At 34.9% G+C, this 24,348-nt stretch overlaps 1 protein-coding gene across 1 annotated transcript; it reads right to left on the reverse strand.

Moving 5' to 3' along the window:
- Positions 1 to 1,976: 1,976 nt before the first annotated feature.
- LOC133874553 (uncharacterized) lies at positions 1,977 to 6,574 on the reverse strand. Its single transcript, XM_062312403.1, has 4 exons — positions 6,376 to 6,574; positions 5,335 to 5,457; positions 2,600 to 2,719; positions 1,977 to 2,324 (listed from the first exon to the last, which is right to left on the reverse strand). Exons 1-4 carry the CDS (start codon positions 6,410 to 6,412, stop codon positions 2,260 to 2,262), a joined length of 345 nt encoding a protein of 114 aa, XP_062168387.1. The 5' UTR covers positions 6,413 to 6,574; the 3' UTR covers positions 1,977 to 2,259.
- Between the last annotated feature and the right edge of the window lie 17,774 nt (positions 6,575 to 24,348).

Here is a 24,348-nt window from a genome sequence, read left to right on the forward strand (position 1 = left end):
TTTTACTGCTAGATCATCCTAATTGTATAATAGTCATATAGCAATCTATTAAATAGTATTTCTCATTAGGAAAACTTAACCTACCCCCCTCCAAACTGTCAAGGGTTTTGCAATCATAGCCTCAAATTATCAAAATTTGCAATGTCGAGTTTCCAAGTTTAAGCCCCTTTTAATTTCACCTTTACTGTTAAGATTTTGCATTAAATCAAACACATCTCATTCACAAATAACACTCACCTATATTGGTACTTGATAATGGGGTTTCATTTTTAGCATACTACTATACAATTGATGTATAATTGGAATGATGTCGTAGACATCATTGAAAATTAACTTTAGATTAGCAAGGGCTTGTAAAAAAGAAAAATCAATGGCTAATTTTCACTATTACGTCATCCCAGCCGTTTGAGTAATTCTAAAGGTCACCCAATATCCCCATAAACTAATGTGACTTTTAAAATCACCATGCGCTACTTTGAAATATAATGGTGTTTTTCGTAGCAGTTCAAATGTAATCTTATTTAGTAGACTGATATACGTCTTCCAAACAACTAGAATGATGCGACAACGAAAATTAACCTTTTAATCAACAACGGCTTTATAAAAAGAAAAATCAATGGTTGATTTTTACTGCTAGATCATCCTAATTGTATAATAGTCATATAGCAATCTATTAAATAGTATTTCTCATTAGGAAAACTTAACCTACCCCCCTCCAAACTGTCAAGGGTTTTGCAATCATAGCCTCAAATTATCAAAATTTGCAATGTCGAGTTTCCAAGTTTAAGCCCCTTTTAATTTCACATTTACTGTTAAGATTTTGCATTAAATCAAACGACTAACCGATAAAATGTCTCCTATACCCTTATATAATTTGCCCTTAGAAACGGCCTGGTCGTGGGTCATCAAATGTTTAGTTTGGTGTATTTAAAAAAAATAACAAAAAATCTTAATAGATGAGAAAAATTAAAAAGGGCTGAAACATGAAAATCAACATTGCAAATTTTAATAATTTAAAGTAACGATTACAAAATTCATGATAGTTCGAGAGTAAGTGAAATTTTTCATATGTTATTTATATTATAAACAGAAAGAAAGATCCATAAAATTATACACGTCTTAAGTGTATAGTAGATAAAACTAGACTATATAAATGATTTCAAAAGGCTTCCATTATAATTTTGACTCATATTTTTAGGGCATTTTCTCTAGGTTATGATAAATGATACTAAAGCTAACCTAATCACTTCATACGAGAATGAAAAGCCCCACTTGACTCAACGTGATCCTTAGTGCGCTTCCTGGACCACGAACATTGCGATCTCCAATGGACCAGATAATTGGCAAGCATAGAAAGGAAACCTGAATATAATGATGGTGACAACGAGAAGTATTGAGGAAACCTTAAATGTAATGATGGTGACTCTTGATACTATTCACTAGGCTTTCAAGATTATGTCAACTTTATATATACTCCACAGATTTCTATCATAACTAGTTGAACTCAACACCTCCACCATCAAAAAGGAGAAACATACCTAGGTTGTGACAAATAAAATCAGGGCTAACATAATAACGTCATGTTACACTGAAAAAGTGCAGCACAGCATGGTCCTTAGGGCTCGTCCTGGATCACAAAAAGTGATAAAATTGTGGATGGTATGGTTCTTGATCTCCACTCAACCAGATATATGGCAAGAATAGAAAAGAAACCTGAAACGAATCGATTGTGACAATATTCACTATACTTTCAACATATGTCAAAAGATATCAAAAGATTCTTTCAACATGGTATGGTCTAAGGACTGAAATTAGTCAATAATCTGTTCAAAGATACTTGATCCAGACAAGTCTTGGTTCCTCTGAGAAATTTGCTTGGACGCAGGAGTGAGAGTTAAGAAGCAGAGAAGGGTGCTAAAATATAATTTAACATGCAGTATGATTGTTTTTACCCAGAGCGGGGTTCAAGTAGAGGATATGATAAACCAATCAATACAACCACCCATTGACCCAGTGTATTTTTACATATCATAGAAGAGAAAAGAAAACACCTAGTTTGGCAATAAATCCAAATAGATGTTGCGTTCTCATTCAATTAAACAAAGAAACTTACAGCAAAACTAAGAGCAGTCCAAAGTGAATGCAAATGGAAAGGCATAAAAGTTTACATGGTGAAAGATATGAAACAGAATGCTGAAAAATATACATGATTTACATTGAATCTCTGTGCACGAATGGTGCTATGTATCCTCTCCAGTGTTAACTGTCTCGAATCAAGTTGGTCGGCTCACTCAAAACATATTTGGGTAGTTCATATTTGGCACCTGCAGTAAGTTTTGAAGGCCAGGATAGCAAGACTTCTTACTAAGAGAAAATAAATATAAAAGAAAATTTACATGAAAAAACTCACTGAATCAGCTTTCAACATGAAAAGCCAGGACACGCCATATTAGAAAAAGGTACCGATCCCTCTGACAAAAGTTACTATTTGGTTCAAGTGGCCATGTATTTCCTTTTGTAGAAAAGTTCTTCACATGGCCCAATGGGATTTGTATAGGAGAAGTTATTATTAGAAAGGGAAGCAACGTAGATTAGGTACCTCTTTCATCATAGCAAATTGTTAAATCAGCACTCTGAACTATGACCCCTGCACTGTCCACAATCGCTTGTGCAAGGGTTAAATCAGCTTCAGCAGCAGCTCGAAGTGCATCCCAAATCTCTAGTGCCCAGGAAAACGATAATTACATTTCAGATGAATATGTTACAGAAGCTTGTAGAAGAGAGGTATTTTTTGGTAACAATACAAGGTCATCAGAAAATCACAGGAACTTTACAACAAAGCAGATCATTACTCCTCTTTCACTTATAGGTTTATATCAAAGCAAAATGGCTGTAGTTCGGAGAATTCTATGGTTCATAGTCTTCTCCAATAGATATTTGTATTTAATAGCCAAAAGATTAAGGACAATTACTATCACAAAGGAAAAAAAAAAAAAAAGCATTTGCTTATCAATAGAAATAACCATGTCAGAGTGTTAAGAATAAATTGACTACCTATTGATCTATAGTGCCAATTGCCACATGAATATTGGCAATATGTCCCATAAGTTCTCAATGAGGCTCATTGAGAACTTATGAAAACAGTTGCACCTTCTTTTCCCATCAACAATATGAATATAGTTGTAACTACTCTCAATTTGACTTCTCTGTAACACAATGTTGGCTTCATAATCAATCTAATATGGGTTGTTATAGCAAAAAACCAGGAGAGAATATATCAAATCAGAATCAGATCAAACCAAATCACTCATTTGCCATATTAATTGATCTACATTGCAAATGAGCAAACCATCTCCATGGACTTCTCTTTTTAATAGACATGCTGATCAAACTAGTTAATTCCTCTACGTTCTCATCATCATTCTCATATCATCCTTGTGAATCACAAGACTAAAGTAAAGAATATGATTGTTTGTAGGAATGTTTGGCCATCAATCTTTTCTTTTTCTATTTTTTTTTCCTCCTTTATACAGAATTAGTATGGACTCCCTCCTTGACTAAAACAGACAAATTAGTCCTTCTATAAGATGTTGAATCCATGCTTAAAGTCAATAAGATACTTCTCAGTGCAAGAGACATTAGATGTTGACCCCTTATAAAAGTGATAGTCCCTACACTTGAAATACATATCTTTAACTCTATAAGACTTAAAACTTTGAGACAACCCAATGATCGTGTCCTAAAAAACCTATTAAGAACCATAATAGTAGCTTTTGAAATTTAATTTTTGGTAGTCAATGGAATGCATAGCAACAAGTCATGCCAAATATGAACAGAGGATCTCAAGTAAATATTAAATGACCAAAGCAAAATGCCTAGTTAATAAGCACCAAGTATTTGTTGTGTAATGACCTAAAGAAAGCGTTAGCCACATTTACGCTATTACTCTAAAAAAACTAGTCAAGTTATAAGTGGAGTTCCCACGAATCACTTATCAAACTCAGTCTCACTTAGTAAGGAATCAATATTGAACTTAGCACCCATGAGTACTTTAACATTTCACTCACTCAATGTGGACAATCCACCGACCCAATGTGAGACAAACTTTGTAGGGTGTCACAATCTCCCCCACTCAAATCCCTAAGCTTATGTCATGTAGTGCCTCAATGCTACATGGTGTTTCTAGGTTACTCTTAATACTATTTTTAAAGATCCAGAAAAAAGCACTGGCCGATATGCTATCACTCCAAAAGGATTAGTCAAGTTATAATTGGAGCTCCCTAGAATTACTTGTAAAGCCCAGTCTCACCTAATAAGGAACCAATGTGGGACTAACTTTTTGAGGTGCCACATGTATTTGAAAAAAATAAAAAAAAAAATCCATAGCAAATATTGGCTGATATGTGTTGCCAATAGATATTAGGAGCTGTTTGGAAACCCAAAACTCTAGCAAACCAAGAAAACAATTTCTTAGTAAGAGAGCTATAACATATGCTGAGCTGCTCAACTGAAATTTTTGAGTACTTTATAGTTTTTATAAGCTTTGTGGAGATAATATTCGATTGTGTATGAATATCTACAATGACCATTGCCTGACAGATTAATTTGGAGACCATGAAGGTAGGGGTTCCATTACATATAAAGCATACAACACAAAACACAACTCTAATTGTGTTTTCCCATAACTAGCCTCTTATAAGGCATGTTAATGAATATAGATGAATGACTAAAAGAACAAAAAGCAGCAAAAGGAGAGAGACCGTGACTGATCTGAGGATCAACACACAGACAGACCAACAAGAAGCCCTTCTCTAATCAACTCCTATATTCAACTTTTTTGTGTGTATAAAGCAATAGAGAACAGTTTCCCACTTTTTCTGATAAAGGTTTCTGTCACTCTTCTAATTCTCAACATGTATTAATAAAACACGCCCTAGTGGTAGGTGATTGAGTTCCAAGATATAATGCTTGTCCTGATACTGTAATCTGTAGTGCTATCTCAATGGTCAAAAGGGAAAAAAGATTATATCCCAAAGACATGGTAAAGGTTTCTTGGGATTCTTGCCATAACTTTCCCCAAATGGGATTTTGCATCTGTAGTGGTAGCATGTTTCATTGATGTTATATGCTGGGTTTCGTAATTTCTTTCGTTAATATCCCTCATGTAAAGTTTACAATAGTTTAGCAAAACATGAAAAAGTTGCTTGTTTATCAAACAAGAGATTTCAACCTTATTCTTTCTTATATTTATATTGTTGGGCACGCTAACCTTAGATAATTGCAAAAGCTTTCAAAAAAGATCTTTAGTAACCATACATTTTGAAGCAATACTACCTTTCCTGCCACCATAGTGAGGAGCAGTGTCCCAGAACTCGTCTCGCATCTGCATGAGCTGAGTCTTTGTTATTGGCTGAGGATGCTTCCAAGGTTTTGGCTTCCGGATCTTTTTCACAGTCCCTGTTTCAATTAAAAGTTCCAATTATTACATTAAAATATCAGTCAGCATTATGATTTATGTTTAACATATCAACATATTAGTCAGGATTCAAGCTGTCAATCTGATAGCACACACAACAGTTGAAACTATTAACTAGAGCTATTGATTCTCATCAAATAAATAACTTGGAGCACTTCAATTAACCAGACATTTCTTAAATATGTGATTGTTACTAGTCCAACTGGACTTTATGTTGCGTGTGTCTAGATGGGGAATGACATATACTTGAAAGGAGATGCCATGTTCACCAGCTCCTATACAAAAGAGCAATACTAGTCTACGTCGATCTCATTAAAAAAGGTTTAAACATTGTGGCAGTGCCTACTCTCTTGCAACTTATGAAAAATGTCATTGCCACATTCATGCAAACATCTGTACTTCAAAAACTTCGATACAAATTGTAATGTCCCCGCATATTCCTGTGGTATGCGATTGAGTGAATTGGTTGTGACTAAACGTATATGACTATTTAGGTTACCCAAAATTATTAATATGAAGTGTTAGGCCTTGAGTTTATCAAATTTGTAGATTGTGGATACAATATTAATATGAAAACGCAACGAATGTACAGAACCAAGCAATTCGCAAGCTAAAAATCAGCACAGCAGTACAGGACATAAATTTACATCCATTGGAAAAAGAGATGCTCCGATTGCTTGCTAAGAAACTAACTATAATTTTCAAAACTGCAATTCTATGAAATGTAACTATTCGACTTAGTTTTCAGCTTATTATGGCTGTATCTATTAATTGCGAAGAGAATTTATTTCAACTCCTTTTCCTAGAGAGTTTTCTCGGCAACCAAACAGAAGGGGGGAAAGAGTTGGTAACAAAGAAATCAGAGAAAGAGAGAGAGAGAGATGAAAAAGTGACCGCACCGTCGCCATTGGTCTGTGAGGATCCAGCACAGCCCATTCCGTTTCTGTCACGCAGACGAAATCACAGCTTCTAGAGAGCGAGATTGGAAGGAGAGCTCAGAGGAACGGAAGCTTCATTGAGACGCCAAGTCAAAGGTTTGGGAAGGTAGCGCGGATTTAAGAGTTTACGGTGTGTAAAAGAAAAAAAAAAAAAAAAAAATGGTAAAAGAAAGCTTCAGAGAGAGCGTTTTGCGGTGGGTTTTTAAGTTGGAATGTGAAATAAAAACCGGAGAGACAAAGAGTTACTATATAATATCACGTGATGATTGCTCAATAATACACGTGGTGGTTGGCCCATGTTTGTTCCTTGAGAGTTGAGAGTCCCCAAACAAATGTGAATTTCGTCCATTTTTATTTTTTTTTTCTTTCTTTTTTAACATCGAACGACGTAAAAAATTTTACATTTTAAAGATTTGATATGTTATTAAGACAATCAAAAACAAAATTCATTCTAAAAGATTTTTTCTTCACTTTTGAAAAAACGCTTCTTTTTTACAAAACTAAAATACAGCTTTTTGCTCAAAACTTTTACACGACATAAAGTGTAGGAACCTGACAAAAAGATATTCAATTCTCATTGTTAACATGTCACATTTTTAATATGTAGCATTTTTCATAACATTCGATATATAAAACGATTTAAATTCACATAATTTGAGAATTTGCAATTTTAAAGAAATTGTATGGGATCCTGATCCCACGTTACCCTATTAAGACAAGTGAATTCAATGTAGACTCGTTTACGAAAAATGATTTATCTACACTTATATATATATATATATATATATATATATATATATATATATATATATATATATATAAAATTTAAATTCATCATTAAATGTGTGGGACATAATGTGAGTTTCATTAATTCAATAGTAAATTTAAAAATAAGATATGTAAGAGGTGTTAAAATATCATTTATGCTCATTTATATAGCTGTTCAAATTGCTAACAAATTAATTGTCATAAATCATATTCCATGAGGGGATAGCAAGGGGAGTCAATTATTTGCTATTTATTTGGTTACTAATAACTATACTTACTCTCTTCAATCTACTACAAAATTTACAATATTTCATAATCTCTTAATTTAGTTTATGTGGCTGCGGGGTTTTTTTGGAGAGGAGAATGTGGCTGTGGGTTTCATAATCTCTTAATTTAGTTAAATAAGACAATTTCTTCTCCAATTTTCATTCACCTCAATCAAAGTTTCTTTTGAAGAAAAAAAAAAATTGAGAGAGAATGATCAAATCTTTAATGTTTTTGTTTTTTTTCTAACATTTGGGGAGTGAATAGTACTCCCCAAATTGGAGAGCCATAAATAGGCATTTTAGAATTTTGACTCCCTAGTCTCTAAGGGGTAGCTCAATCGACCGGGTACCACGCCTCATGAAGCGGAGGTCACTAGTTCGAATCCCCCCTCTCTCCTCTTGGATGGACATGTCAAAAAAAAAAAAAAAAATTGACTCCCTAAATCAAGAACTTTAGCAAAATAAGGAGGGAGATGAAAACGATCTTACCAATTAAAAATCATGAGTGGATCAATGTTTTTAGAAGACATGGATCGAGTACCTAACTTGTATAGGTTATGTGGTGTTTAATTCACCCAAAAAGAACATGATTTGTTTCTTTGGGCATATTAAATTGGTTTTATTTGTATCTTTAAAATTATATTATATAAAAAAATGTTTAGTGTCATTTTCTTTCAGATCTGTTCTACGACAAGAATCGTGCAAGATAATGAAGACAATAAATTTTTCTTACAAATATTATGTTGGAGGTTATGACCGAATGGCTTAAAGCTATCCAATTTAGATATTTTGTTTATTTTTTTTTTTTTATTTCTTTGAAAATGAAGAAATTAGATCTAAAAAGAAAAAGCTGTACTGTAGTCTATAATAATTAATTTGTGATTGTGACCCATCCTTAACATTTGAACGTTTTGATATTGACAGCTCATCAAAGAGGCTTCACTCAACACAAACCTTTCATAAGTTTCATCTGCTTTCGTGGGTATAGCAAGGCAAGTGACCTTAGAAGACTTCCATTTATTTCACGTCTCGTAAGGAACTAAGATAGCAATTTTTTATTTGAGAAATAGGATATTAATCCATGATTGAGGCATTGAGAAAACTAATCTCCATTTGTTAATGAGTTTTGAAATAAATAAATATATATATATATTGATGTGACATAAAAGTGAAGACAATTTTAAATATTTTGTGTTTTATATTTTTATTTTTTTAAAAAAAGAGTGGTTGTGTTGCCACCCTCAATGGAAGAGAGGGGTGGCTATGGAACCACACTGTCTTGGTCAAGGTGGTCATGCGACCACCTCTCTCCTCTACTTATTATGGCTACACGGCCACTCTAATTCTTTTTCCTTTTTCTTTTCAAATTTTTATTATTTTTTTTTTAAAAAATCAATAATAAGTTAGCTCGTTATTACCCCTATAAAAGTTAAGCACTAGTTCAAGGTGTGAATTTTTTTTTATAAAAAATGTTATGTATTTTATGAAATGTTTTATATTTTGAATTGTTTATTAATGAATATGAGAAGTATGAAAATGCATAGTGAAAAAAAAAAAAAATAAAATAAATAAATAAATAAATAAATTTGGCAAACAATGGCTAAATTTTTTTTATGGGAAATGAGTCAACTCAACATCTATTTGAATTTTCTCAAAACAAAGCATGGATTTTTTTTGGAGGTGCATTCTATAAAAAACATTTTCTCATATGTGGATCCCATTAGAATACACTTTTAAAAAAACTTCTCTTCTTTATATCACAATAAAATACTTTTTCAAATAAAAAAAAATACAAAACACATACCCAAATACATTAGCAAACATTAACCAATATATATACATATATTGGGACTCTAGAAATTTAAGTTTGCCCTTATGGACTCAAACTTTTATGACCTACTATAAATACCCAAATTTCATTTAAAAACTTATAAAAAGACCCAATCTTAGCCCTTTTAGCAACGCATCAATATATGAAAATTCCATAAGTTGTTATGTGCATATTGAGGTAGGATAATTGCATGATTATTTTTCCTTTTTTTTTTTCTAATTATTTGTTTTTGACATGAAGAGCTTAATCTTGAGGAATTCTATTGATATTGAAGTATTAATGAATATTATTTCAGAATCTCCAATAAACATATCATAGTGGCGTAGTTCCGAAAAAGCATAAGCTTTTACATTTTACACCAAAAGATTTTTTTTTTTTTTTTTTCCATTTACATAAGTGTTCTACGGAAATCAAACGGGGTCTTAAGTCAATTGATGATTTTACAAGGTGAAATAAATTATCATATGGGTATCAACTAAGTTAAGGCACCAAAACAACCAAAATAAAAGAACTTCAAGTAAACCAAAAAATTAAACAGGGTCTTAAGTTAATTGATTACATACTACAATATATCTAATTGTTATTTAATAACTATAATGGTTTTTATTTTATAAGATCCGATTAAAAAAAAAAAATCAAACAATCAAGAAACACCAAAAAATTGAGAAAAAAACAAAAATACAGAAAGAAGATAAGCTTCAGTACTACTGCAAGATTTTAAGTTACAAAGTTATTGTCTTTATGCTTTGGCCCCCCTCGAGAAAATTTCCCAGTTCCGTCCTTGAATGTATCTAATATCTATGTTGTTTTTTTTCGCTTAAGCAAAAGAGAGAGGAAAAAAAAAATAGTAATGTTGCATTCTTGATATATAGGATTTTTTCATATTAAATATAAAAAAGCGGTATGGACTATGAATTGTAATCTTAAATTGTTACCCTCTCTTCAGAAAAGTAATCTTTAAGGCAATGTATTAAATATCGATATATGATGACTAATAATAATATTGTAATCTTGTTCTATTTTTATTTATTCAAACCCAAAAATATGGAAAGAGTATATACTCAAATTACCCGAAATAAAAAATAAAAAATAAAAAAATCAAGGGAGATAACATAACTTGAAGCTTCCATATTTTAAAGAGAGTGTGACATCCGGACTTCAAGGGAAACATTTGGCTATCAACAAGAAACATGGGCATGCCTTTTCCCAGTTCCCAAGGCTGTGAATTTGCACGTTAGATTGTTTGTAATTAACATGTCTTTTAAGTTATTTGTTTGTCAGTTTGTATTTGATGTTTTTTTCCAACTCTACTTAAAACCTTTATTAATAGTGAACTGAGTAACAATACTCAGCAAAGCAATTACAACCAAAACTCTATTGTTGTCTTAAATCTAATGTGGTATCAGAGTTAATTGGCTAACGCCTTTGTAAACTTAGTCGTTTTTTTTTCTCCCTTTGTGGCAGCATTGCCCGTGTGGGCTTGTGGGCTAAGGCAATGCCTTGAGGAAGCTTTAAAAGAGTTGTTCTTACTCTTTGTTGCTCTTTTAAACATTTTATCAAACACATCACCTTCACCATTGTTTCTCCACACACACAAAACGCCCAACATAATCCTCACAAGTTTAGGTTGGCCTATTCTTAGGAAAAGCCTTCACCTTTCAATGGGTAACTAAACTACAATCCGCCCAACAAATTGGTCAAGATTTCACAAGCCACCGGATGTGATTCTCATCCCACCCTTTGGGTCGATATTAATGATGTTTAAACTCTGCAGTTGCTGAAAAATGTGATGAGCAATAGCACCACTGCTCTTACCGAAATGGGGTGGGCGACAACCATCCTCTTGCTTCCACCTTTTGATCCTTATACACTGGTGCTGCCACCTGCCTCCCACGCTACAGCAGTTGTACAACCATCACTAGCCTAGACTTACCGCTCCATGTACCCAGATGTAAAAGACCTATTAATCTTTTAGGGATTTACGGAGATGAACGAAGGTGAATAAATGGAAAATGGGATGAATTGTATGAAATCTATTCTGAAAACAGGCATTCAAGGTACCCAGCCTCTATGAGTGTTTCGAGGTACTCCACCTCCCTTACAATGTAAAACTGAATACAACTTCAATGCCTAATACATTTCTTTGTCTTCTTTATAAAGACATTTACAACTACTAGCCAAAACCATAAACCTATGGATCATACCAACTATAATATAGTAGACCCATTACAACTCAAAGGCCCACTAAGCTACCAAGGCCAAAGGCTCATTAACCTAATATACTCGTTACAATACCCTCTCCTTTAAGACACCTTACCCACAAGGTGTGCAATTAAAAGAGAGATGCCCATTACAAGGGAATACCTATTTAAACGCAAATGCAGCCCAAAGCCCAAATGCAATTCAAAGGCCGAACAGTTGCCAGCAATTTGTTCAAAATAAATCAGCCACTTCATCTTAAGCTTGCTTAACACGTGCATCAAAATTCAGCCAAGTTAAACCTAACATGAAAATTCAGCCAGGTCAATTTAAGACTTTGTCAGCTTCCTTCTCGAGACTCAACCTTCTACAACGCCCGTCGCATGCCTAATGAAATCTGACGTGAGGACTTTGCTCCTAACACTCCACTCCAATTCAGAAAAAAGATTGATCTTAATGTGAAGCTTTGACTGTTGTGCGCCCATCTGTCAATACACCTTGAAAGTTAAACCACACAAACTGCCCAATCTATAAAGCAACGTCTCTTTCACAAGTATCTTCTCTTTTCTTTCCACTTGCTTTTCTTCCCCATTTCTTCTTCCTCTTTCTTGTAGTTTTCTTTCTCCTCCTGGATCAAAAACCCAGTAGCCGCACCCAAGGAAGACACCATTAATTATGCCTATAGATTTTGGGATACGCAACTCTATCTGACCTGGTTGGGAAATTTCGTCAAACGGTTGGTAAGTAAGAGTTACAGTCATACCCCATAATTGCATTCTATCCTCTTTGTTTTCCATACCCTGATTCTTGAATTCTTTTGGAATAACTTCTATTGATTGTTGAAGTTTCTCTTCTTCTTTTAGTGGACATGAAGTATCTTAGCTACTACAGTTTTCTTCTTCTTCCAACAAGTTTGCGTTCTTGCTTTCTTGAATTTTTTGGTCACACTCCTTGGTAGCCGACTAACCAGCTACGTGGATTTTAAATTTATAAGTTTACCACTCGCAATAGTACGTATTGATTGTACTATAGTAAGGCTGATCGAACCACATAGATTATTGGTTGTTTTGCATAATGGAATATCTAAATAGCGTATTTAACTTAACTTAAAAATAAAAACAAAGTAAAGTTGTAGAATTGAAGCTACAACAATAAAGTGAAGGAATGAAAGCGGAAATTGAAAGCAAACTTAGAAGAAACTTAGGGTATTGATCTTGTCCAATCCTCAACCAATGAAATGCTTAAAGTCTATATGGATCTTCCTAATATGCATGATATGAGCGCGTAATGGGCGTCAACCATTACGACGACCTCGACACGAAAACACTTTTGTTAAGATGAAATCCTAGAGCACCTAGTTTCACATTAAACAACTCCACGTAAAGATTAGTCTACAATTGAAAAACATTTACTCTACCAAAGGTGTGGAGTGACTAATGCTTTCTAGCTTACTACTCTAGAACACATTCTAATAAGCATACACAATATATGAAAACCCTAATTAGGCCACAATGATAAGGTATCTAGTTTCACACCGATCGCATCACGTAAAAGTTACACTATAATTGAAAAACGGTTTACACTACCAAAGGTGTGAAATGACCGGTATTCCCTAGTATACCCTATAAGGTGACTCTAATAGGTAAACACATATCATGTCAAAAAGAACCATTGCAAAAGACATCGTTCTTGTTTTCAAGAACGTTGGTTTTACTCAAAAAATCTAAGAAAACTCATAGACAAGTTTAACTCTTTTTCATGAATAATTAGATTGGAATCTTGAAAACAAAACCTTTTAGCATGGGTTTTGAGATCCTCTAGCCCTTCACAATCATCAAACACATCTAGAAAATCCTAAGAGCCTCAAGAACACTTCATAGTTTTTGGATAGGATTTTGATCAAACCCTAAGAACTAATTTAGCTAGACATAATTGAATCTAATCTAAGCACGAAATCTATGAAAAACAGTAAAGAAACAATAAGAAAATGAACTAAAACAGTACATTAAAACTTAAGAAATTCGGATTACAAGGAAAGAAATAAACCTAAGCTAGAACATGAAATTTAAAGGAAAAACAACAAAGGAAACAAGCTCTTTGGATTTCGGTCCAAAGAGTAGCATCAAAGTAAATGAAAAATACAAGAAATTAAATTGATACACCTTAGCAATCCGAAATCCCCAAAAGATGCATGTCTAGACCTAAATCCCTAATCTCATATATATAGAGAATTGGATTTACAAAAGACCATCAAGAATTAATTCTAGCCAAGTATTCAGAGCTGGTCGGAATCCATTTCTGTTCACAAAATCCAATTTATGATTTGAATTGCATAAATAATTCAAAAGATCTTGAAATATCTAATTTTCTGGAAGACGAAGAAATCGATCGATCGATTATAAAGTCGATCAATCGCATTTCGCTCGATCGCAGTCGGGCTTGTCCTGGTTCGCTCGATCGAATTTTCTTCGACTAATGAACTTCGATCGATCGATTATAAAGTCGATCGATCGAATTGCCTTGGTCAATTCTTCAACTCGCAGGAACAATCTCGAACTCTGGAAATGACTAAAATACCCTTGATGTATTTCCAAGTCTAATTCAAGTGTTTTGAATTAGATTTCAATTAAGACCTGAAAATAAGACATAAAACAAAACTTTATATATACAATACGAACTAGGTTTAACAAACGTAAATTAAGGGGTCTTGAATCGAATAATTCAAGACTTATCACTCCTCTACTCCTTTGTTGAATTTTTCTTGGGTCTCTACCTTCTATTGTTTCTGCAACTCTTGCGAAAATCTTGCTTGAATAGCTCTAAGAAATTCATACCAAGTAGAAAGACCATTACTAGCACATAATGCTTGAAACCAAATAAGGGTTTTACCTTCCATATGAATGCCAGTAATTGTAAATCTTGGTTGATCAGGAATATTGTAGTAGTTAAAGAATCGTGATGCTTTGTAATGCCACGTTTCTAGATCATCACCACCAAATCTTGGAAATTCCAGCCGAAGAGTTCTTGTGTGAAAACCCTCTCCTAAACTGTTTCCATATTGCCAAGGTTGACCACCCACATTCATGTTGTTCATCATATGGCTATGAGTAGCATTTTGATCTTGTTGATTCTTATTCTTGTTTGTTGTTGTCAACAATTCCTGCTTCTTCTTCACTAACTCTGTTTAAACTTGTTTCATTACGTCTTTTAAAGAATTGACCTCCACCTGCATATTGAGGAGAGCAGGAACTCGTGGAATTGATCAATCTAATTATTCTCCGGCATTGTTGAACGCGTTTTCTTGAAATGGTTAAGAGTCGTGGGCTTTGATACCACTTGTAAGAGACCTATTAATCTCTAAGGGATTTACGGAGATGAATGAAGGTGAATGAATGGAAAAAGGGATGAATTGTATGAAATCTATTCTGAAATAGTCATTCGAGGTGCCTGGCCTACATGAGGGTTTCGAGGTACTCCACCTCCTTAACAATGTAAAACTAAATACAACTTCAATGCCTAATACATTTCTTTGTCTTCTTTATAAAGACCTTTACAACTACCAACCAAAACCATAAACCTATGGATCATACCAACTATAATATGGAAGACCCATTACAACTCAAAGGCCTACTAAGCTACCAAGGCCAAAGGCCCATTAACCTAATATACTCATTACACCAAATGTCCTTGACAGCAACCACCCAGATACCAACCAGAGTTTTTCCAAATTCTCTCAACTTTGTCCTCTTCTCTACACATCTCTTAGTTTCAAAAAAGGTGTGCAATAGCTTTTTCTCCTTATACAGTTGTATGTTGTCTGTTATCGTCCAAAAAAAAAAAACAAGAGGCCTCTCTTCTTGGCTCAATGGCCCTATCTCTGGCCTTTGAGATAAAGTTTAATACACATGCTCCATCTTTTAGCCCATGTGGCTCAATTAAGTCTCATAGTTGGCGCAATTCCAGCCATAGTAGTCGATGTTGGCAAAAAAAAAGTTGTCGATGTCCAAGTTCTGGTCATAGTAATTGATGTTGGCCAAGTCGTTGAAGTTTGAGGACCCAGGCCTATAGTTGGCCTCATTTTTAGCCATTTCTTGGCATGTGAGGAAAAAAAAAATCGGTTGAAGAAAAACAATGTCCAAGAGGCATATGTTCACCGCTACCGGCCGCCATCGAGTCCAACGAGTTTCCGGCCCCTAAAGAAATCAAAAGTCTTAACTACTTTTTTTAAATGTAAATATTTTTTTTGTTAACTGCATGCTGATATTGGCATTTTCTTAGAACATTAAGATCTCAAAAATCAATGTGACTTGTGTTATGGGTATGGACTGATAGCAGAGGTAGATCATAGATCGTGAACTATGGCAGAAGTATAAAGGAATAAGGTGCGTGTAACTTGGTCAGACTGAAGATGGAACTCTGGGTTGTTTGGTCAATCACATCATGGTCTACACATGTCCCAAGTCAGGCGGAAGGCTCGAGAAGCTTTAGACAACTAGCTGACATTTATATTTTGTTATTGTGTTTCATATTACTTTCTTTACATTTTAGTAAGCTTACGTTTTACTTCTAATCTATTGCGTTTTGTATTGCTTTGCAAGCTTGTGTTTCAATTGTAATTATTACGTTAAGTTAAACATCTATATGGGTAGAGTAGCTACAATTCTACTAGAATATTCTAATAGAATTAAGCCTATATCAAGGGCATCAACAGGAAGAGTGAACATATCAGAATATTGTAGTGATTAATCTCTGGAGATTGAGCATCTCGAATTGCTCCTTATCTTTTCAATACATTGTTTCAGTATTATTCAGACATCATCATCTCTTTTACATTTCAAAATCATCTCTAAAACCAGAAAAAAAAAAAAAAAAAAAAAAAAAACATTACGTTTGGTATCCAGAGCCAACGATTCTTCATCTCTTAATTTCAAAAACCTCAAAAAAAAAAAAAAAAATCAATGGTTGAAGGCACCCGTATGTTTCAGATGTCTGAATCCTTGAAAGAATCTCAGGATGCCATTTCCCAGCAGCATGTTGTCAACACTAATGTTGACCAGATACTGACGGACCTTAACCCTCCCAAACACTAAACATTCAGCCACCATACCTGTTCAAAAAATATCACCATTTCAGGTGAGGGAAAGAAGAGAGAAATAATTATGTTACAATTGTGAAGAGAAATGGAAACCTTTTCATAAATGTAAAGCCCATAAACTTTACCTGATGACCAAGATTGAGCGACCGATGAAGGAAAAAATTGAAGTTTATTATGAGGTTAGAAGGTTTAATCAACAGGACGCAGGTGGTAATTATGATCGATTCCGGGAGTACTCACAACTTCCTTAACCCTAACTTGCTGAAACCAATTCCTTTAACTAGTATATCTACAATTAACCTCCCAAGTGTAGGTGACAACTAGCTCTAAAATTCAAAGTGGAGGGAAGTGAAATTTGGTAACCCTAAAGGTGCAAGATAATACAATCATCACAGAGTTTTATGTTATTACTTTAGGGGGTTGTGATATTGTTTTGGGTATGGAATGGTTAAGAACTCTTAGTCCAATCTTGTGGGATTTCTCCCTTATGTTTCTGAAATATAGTCTATATGGTCATTCCTTACTTCTATATGGATTAACTCCCTCATTGTGGATGATGGCGACCATTTTCTCAAACCTTACAATTTTGGAAACAAAGGCCTATGGTTGCAACTTAGTAGCTGAGTTTCAGTTAGTTTTTGATGAACCTTAGGGAATTAACTCCTCCTAGGAGCCATGACCATCACATTAGGCTTAAATGGACACAACTTATCATTGTTTGACCTGACCAATGCCTTTACTTTCAAAAGAATGAAATTGAAAAGATTGTCATGATCTTTTAGCCTTGAGGGTTATCAAGCCTAGCCAAAACCGTTTCTCTTCACCCGTATTGTTAGTACGAAAGGCAAATGGTAGTTGGCATATTTGTGTGGATTATAGGGTCTTGACTCTAGAAACGATTAAGGATAAATACCCTATCCCTATCATTGATGAATTTCATGGGGCTTAAATTTTTTCAAAGCTAGATTTGAGGTTGGGTTATCACCAAATATGTGTTCAGCCTAAGGATATTTCAAAACTATGCATTTTGGTCTCACTAATGCCCCTTCTACTTTCTAATTATTAATAAATGTGTAATAGTTCTCTTGATTTTTTAGGAATTTCCCCCTCCGGGCTGCTTGCCATTAGGATTTCTATCTTCCTCAGAGAACTTCAAGAAGTCAATTTGGAGTTGCTTCACCATCGTACACAATTCAGTCTGTATCTGAATCATTTCTGACTGCATGTTGTTAACTTTGTTCTACAAAATCTTTGAACTCTTTCGACCCCTACATCTCATCCGTCATACTTGTAGACCTAGTTTTCATATGCGTGAATGAGAATCATGGACTCCGATACCACTTGTAATAGTTCTCTTGATCTTTTAGGAATTTAATGAAGAAAAGAAGGATGAAATGAAGAGAAAAGAGGGAATTTTATTGAAAGGGCCAATTCGAGATTGCTAATCTTCAAGTTTATGGCAATTCGAGAAGCCATGGAACTCCAAAGTTCACAATGAACAAGAGTACAAATCAGAATGCCTATCCTTAGCCCTTTCCCTCTCTTTTATACAATTTAAGAATACAACTAACAAAACTACTAACTACTTCACAGCCCTATCTAACTATCTAACTAATGGACTGTTACAGAATAATCTTTTTAAACCTTACTTCATTAGGTTTGTGTTGGCTTTTTTCGATGACATTTTGGTCTATAGTAGCTCCTTAGCTACTTGTTGTGATCTTTATATATTAACAACTATATTAAAAGTAAATACTCACATTTCATAGACATTTTGATGATGGGATTGTGCAATTTTTGTACAAGTTAATTGGCATATCTAATGCGGATTGAATATTTAATTTCGTTTTGCTCAAATCTTTATATATGACCATCACTCTTTTTGAGATCTTGTTATTGATGAGATCATATTGAGATCTTGATGGTATTAAGCTTTTGTTTAGAACTGATAACTAATTTTATTTGAACTATATATATGTGTGTGTAATGGCTACTAAATAATGGTATTGGGATCTAAATAACAATGAAAGATTGTCTTTTATGATTGATGCCACAGCACTAGTTTACTGTTCATAAGAAAAATGTAATTAATTATAAATATTTTTTTATAAAAAAAAAAAAACAAAAAAAAAACAATGTAATTAAATATAAAAATACAATTAACGGATTTGGCTTAGGTATCGTAAAAAATTACAGCATGTGCATGTGTTGTAATTTTCTTCTGTAATTTAGATTTAATTTCAGGGAAATGCTAGACATCCCAAATTTTTTTTTTCCAAAAGTTGGTTCCCAAATGATGTGTCACAATCTCATGTGATCTATCATTTTGAGAAATGTGCTACAATCTCATGGGATTGTGACACATCATTTGGGAACCAACTTTTGAAAAAATATATATATATATATATTGGGATGTCTAGCATTTCTCTTAATTTCAAGTTTTTTATGAGAGAGAGAAATTAAAGTTAGTTCATTAAATTAAATATAGTACATATGCTATAATTTATTTTTACCACACCTAAGTCAAATTCCATTTCGTTTTATACAAGAATCCACGGAAATTACCTGTCTGAATTGCTAGAAATTTGTGCAGATAATATTAAAAAGTTTATATGGAATTTACTTGCCTGCTTAGATAGCTGGGTAGCCCAAAATTTATTTGGGCAAGTGGGCCCCATATACACTATCTTACATTACTTGCTCAAATTACTAACAAATCGGGCTAGTAATTGTCATAAATCACAATTCGGTTGTTCCTTGGGAGTGGAAAGCGAGGGGAGGCAGTTATTGATTTGGTAATTATACTTATTCCCATCAATCTATCAGTAAATTTATAATATTTGGTATGATACATTAAAAATTGTTTTACCTTTTTATTTACTAGGTGTAGTAAATTGTTAGAAACAGGTTTAAAAATCGATAAACTTTACCCATATCAAGATTTTTAAAATATATATATAGAGAGAGAGAGAGAGAGAGAGAGAAGAGAAAAAAAAAAATAACTATTGCCTCACACATTGAATAAGAAATTTTTTATTTTTTTTTATCCAATGTTATCAACTATATTTATTACCAATTAAAAATCATAGAGTGAATCAATGTTTTTAAGAGACATTGATCAAGTATTTAACATATATAGGTTATGCACACAAAAAAAAAAAAGAAAAAAAAAAAACATGATTTTTCTTTTTCGGACATATTCAATAAGTTTTATTAGTGTCATAAAATATAAATATAGATTTGACTTAAGAGTATGTTTTGCATTTAGAAATATAGTTTTTGTCTTTAGAAAGATCTTTTTAGAGAAAACTTCATTTTCAAGCTTCTCCCCAAACGCAATTTTGAGCCTTTTTTTAGAGAAAAAAAAAATGCTTTTAAAGTTTTTTTTACCAAACAGACCAATTTTTGCTTGGTACGAATTTTTATATACTAAAAACACTTTAACATAATCTCAAACAGGCTCTAAGTGTTGTAAAAAAATCTACATCACATGTGTTTTAGTTTTATATTCAGTTATTGATTATTTGGCTCAAATCTATTATTAAGATGCATTTGACCAATTACACCCCAATGCAAACCAATAAAAGAGCCGCCTCAGGGGGAGTGGAGTTGAAAGAAGTTGAAAAGAATAATAAAACATAAACGTGTTTATTGTTTGATATACTACCCAAATCGGGTAATTATACGTATTCTATTTATTTCCCAACAATCAGTGATTTCGGTTGATGTTGTTATGTAAGAAACTTAAAATTAAATCTAACTACAGAAGAAAATTACAACACATGCTGTAATTTTTTACGATACCTAAGTCAAATTCGTTAATTGTATTTTTATATTTAATTACATTTTTTCTTTTGATTTTTTTTAATAAAAAAATATTTATAATTAATTACTTTTTTCCCAATAAACAGTAGACTAGTGCATGTGACATCAATCATAAATGACAACCTTTTATTGTTATTTAGATCCCAAGATCATTATTTAGTAGTCATTACACACACATATAGTCCAAATAAAATTAGTCATCAGTTCTGAACAAAAGCTTAGCACCATCAAGATCTCAATACGATCTCATCAATAACGAGATCTCAAGAAGAGTGGTGTTCATATATGAAGATTTGAGTAAAAATAAATTTTATATTCAAATCCGCATTAGATATGACAATGGATAAATACAATTTAGCCCACCAAACTACTACCCATTCTCCGGATGACCCTCCAAACTATCAATGCTTGCAGTTTGACTTCCAAACTACCAATTGCTTATTTTTTGGTCTCCTCCGTTAGTTTATGCTGTCTAAGTGAATGGAAACTGAGTCACGTGCACGTTTAGCCCAAAAGCTCGAAAATACACTTTGAAATTTCAAAACTGTCCTTAGAAACAATAACTGAGATGTTCTCGAAGGAGACGGTCTCGTGCTTTTCTCTTGTTCTCGACCGATCTTCCATGACTATTTCTAGGATTGTCCATGGTAGGATATTGCATGCTCTTCCATTCCCTACGCCTCTACACCGGTGGTAGCCGACCCGGCTCGAATCGGACAAGATGAACGGGTTCAAGTGGTGAGTGTGGGGCAACACGGGACGAGTTAGCTCATTGAACTCCTTTTTCACGAGGTCAAACAACTCTATATGGCAAAAATTCAGACTGGTTCTCCTCGTAGCCATAGCAATGAAGTTCTTGTTCCTCGGTGAGGTAGCTTGTGTGAATGCGTGGAGAAACAGTGGGCTTACAGATCCTTCCTTGCCTTCTGTGCGGTTTCTTGCATCATGTAAAATGGTAGAACCTTGCAGATGAGTCCATTACCAGTTAGAGATATGGAACTTGAGTAATTTCCAATCAAGATTTTTTCATATAATTGGATGTAGGCTTGACTCACTTTGGAGTTTTGTTTTTGTAAGATTTTGATTTGCCAAACTAGATGATTACATGTAAAAGTGCTATAATGTCCATGATTCAGCATATTATGTTGCCTCCTTTGGTAATGCAAAGTTTTAAGGTTCAACTCTTCAACTCATTTGAGTGGCAGCTGCATGTTGGTGCTACGAAGTTTTCAAATTATGGTTAGTTAGCAAAATAGGTCATTGTCAATTGGATTTGTAGCTCTGCTTAGTTGAATAGATTCTGCAAAATGTTACTATTGTTACCTTGCAAACCTCAAGTCCTCAATCATCTTGCCACCAACGCTTACAATATTTTTCCACATATAATAGAGGCTAGCACACTTCACATTCTGTTTTACACACTAGAATCTGGATACAAAGATTTCTCATCCTTGGGCAATTTCTTATCGAGTAACTGCCCCTCAATGTCTGGGAGCAAGACAAGTAAGATTGCCATGTCTTATAACTGCATTCATGGATTGTCTCAATGCCTTACTGCTAGTCTTATGCTTGTCCAGTTATTACAAATAACTATTGATAACTGCTTTTCCACGGGATGCCAGTCACATGCGTTGGAGCATGCATGACTTGTCCAAGAGCTTTTGTAACTGGCTACAGCCTACAACACTCACTAACTGACATTGATGCCCACATAGCACAATCTGCATTGCCTACATGCTTGTGTGCCCATACTCGTGCAGTTGTTACTTGTGCTCACAGCACACTCACAATGATCTGTGTGTGAGGCTGTGCATGCATAGATTACTTTCCGCACATAGCACGCCACACATCCATTCGCAATGCACAGTACATTCGCACCACGAGCATGCGGCATACTAACTCATCAGCAACATACTATCATTCAAAGGGTAGCAGTGGCCACAACATATAGAATTTGGGAAGAGCAAAGGAGCTCCTACATTTCAGGTCAAACCCAATTTTTGACAGAGGCGAACGAGACGAACAAGAAGAAGCATTCGTCGGCACGGAGGTCACCCAGACCGAACAAGAGCTGAAGAATACCTGCTCGGCGAGTCCCCCACTGTTCACAAACGACTGGGTCATCGACACCAAGAAGAAGCACTCTGTCTAGGTGACCTCCTTGTCCATCTCTTCATTCGTCGCCAGTGCCGCCGACCCCAAGATCAGGAAGTTCAACTCCCGCAGAACCTTCTTCCTATGCTCCTGCTCGGCTACCAACGACGTCGTCGTTTTCCCCATTCCCCTTCAACTTGCCGTCGTCACCTTTGTAGTACCTATCTCCCCATCCCAGCACTAACGTGCACGACAAGAGATTGATAAACTTTGAGAAAAAAAAATGATACCAACTTGAGTCCCATAACCAGATGAATGTCAACGTGTAGGGAAGAGGGGTGTTTTTGGGCTTTAGGGATAAAAGAGTCATGTGTCGTGCACATGACTCAGTTTTCGTCCGCTTAGACAGCACAAAGTGACAGATGGGACTAAAAATTAAGCAATTGGTAGTTTGGGGGGCCAGACTGCAAGTACTGGTAGTTTGGGGGGCCATCCAGAGAAAGGGTGGTAGCTTGGGAGCTAAATTGTATGTTAGTTTCTAATTGGCCACATTCTGTTGGACAAAATCACTTCTTTGTAAAGATGCTTTTTAACAATGATTCCGCTATTCAGAAGTATTCCAGAAGATTCTGCACAGTTTGCAATTAAAAAAATATGGTTCCTTGCCAGTCGTCCGGATGACGTGTCATACCGTTCGGACATCCAGCTGTCCAAAGCTCCAGCCATCCGAACGACGTGACATACCGTCTAGACGCACATCAAACTAAAGCATCATCCGTCCGAACGACGAGGATTCCCGTCCGGACCTTCCTCTGTGTCGAGAAGCTTCGAACTGCTCCAACTTGCATACGTCTGGACGACCCTCAGTGTTCGATCAAGCTTCAGGATTTCTTTCCAAACACAGATATGGGAAGATTCCTGCAACCGTCCGGACGACGTGGATTCTCATCCGAACGCGCTCATCCATAAGGCAAGTATCGCAATTCAAATCTAGACGTTCGGACGACAGTCAACATGGTCCTGACGCGCGTGCATCAAATATGGAAATTGAGTGCATCAGATTGACCGTCCAAACGCCCATCCTCCTGGTCCGGACACGCAGAGCCTCTATATGGAAATTACGTGCAGTGGACGTGCGACCGTCCGGACGACAGTGCCTCACCGTCCGGACGCGGCTCTCAAACATGAAAGATTTTTAGCGAAATTCTCAGAATTTCGATCGTACAGTTGTCCGTCCGGACGGCTTATGACCACCGTCCGGACAGCGCCCAGCTTTATCAAGCCAAACGCTCATTTGAGTCCTTAGCCTATAAATAGAGGCCCCTGTGCTTGAGAATTGTAAGAATTCGGTATTGAATTCCACTAGTGATTAAAGAGCTATATTGTGAGGTTATTGAGCTGAGTTGATCTCTCTGAAGCCGTTGATGTGTGTGTTGTTGCTGCACTTAAACTGAAGTCTATCTTAGGGGTCGGCCCTAAGGTAAAGGATTCCATTGAAGACCCATTCAGGTAAGAGACCTAGTTAAGAGGCGTTCGTGTTAGGCTACACATTAGAGTGCAAGGTACGACCACTGCATCAGGGGTATGTGAGTGCTACTATCTTGTAACTAGTCTTATCTTCTGAATAGTGGATATCCTGGGTTTGGCTGCCCCGGAGTGGTTTTTCTCATCTTGAGTTTCCACTTCGTTAACAAAAATCTTGTGTTATTTTTTTTCCACATTATTTTGTTAACACATTGTGCACACACACACTTGCTTTATTTTATAAGTCAATTTCATTTTTCATTGTATTTATCCCATATGACAATTAACTTGTACAAAAATTACACAATGTCATCATCAAAATGTCTATGAAA

The sequence above is a fragment of the Alnus glutinosa genome, chromosome 8 (genome assembly GCF_958979055.1).
Source record: "Alnus glutinosa chromosome 8, dhAlnGlut1.1, whole genome shotgun sequence".
NCBI classification, from domain to species: Eukaryota; Viridiplantae; Streptophyta; class Magnoliopsida; order Fagales; family Betulaceae; genus Alnus; species Alnus glutinosa.

Bases quoted from the DNA above. Each gene is read 5' to 3' on its own strand.
- LOC133874553 (XM_062312403.1), bottom strand. From the start codon at position 6,412: ATGGGCTGTGCTGGATCCTCACAGACCAATGGCGACG. The intron at 5,458-6,375 runs GTGCGGTCACTT...TAATTGAAACAG, and splicing joins CTCACAGACCAATGGCGACG to GGACTGTGAAAAAGATCCGG. The intron at 2,720-5,334 runs GTAGTATTGCTT...CCTGGGCACTAG, and splicing joins TCACTATGGTGGCAGGAAAG to AGATTTGGGATGCACTTCGA.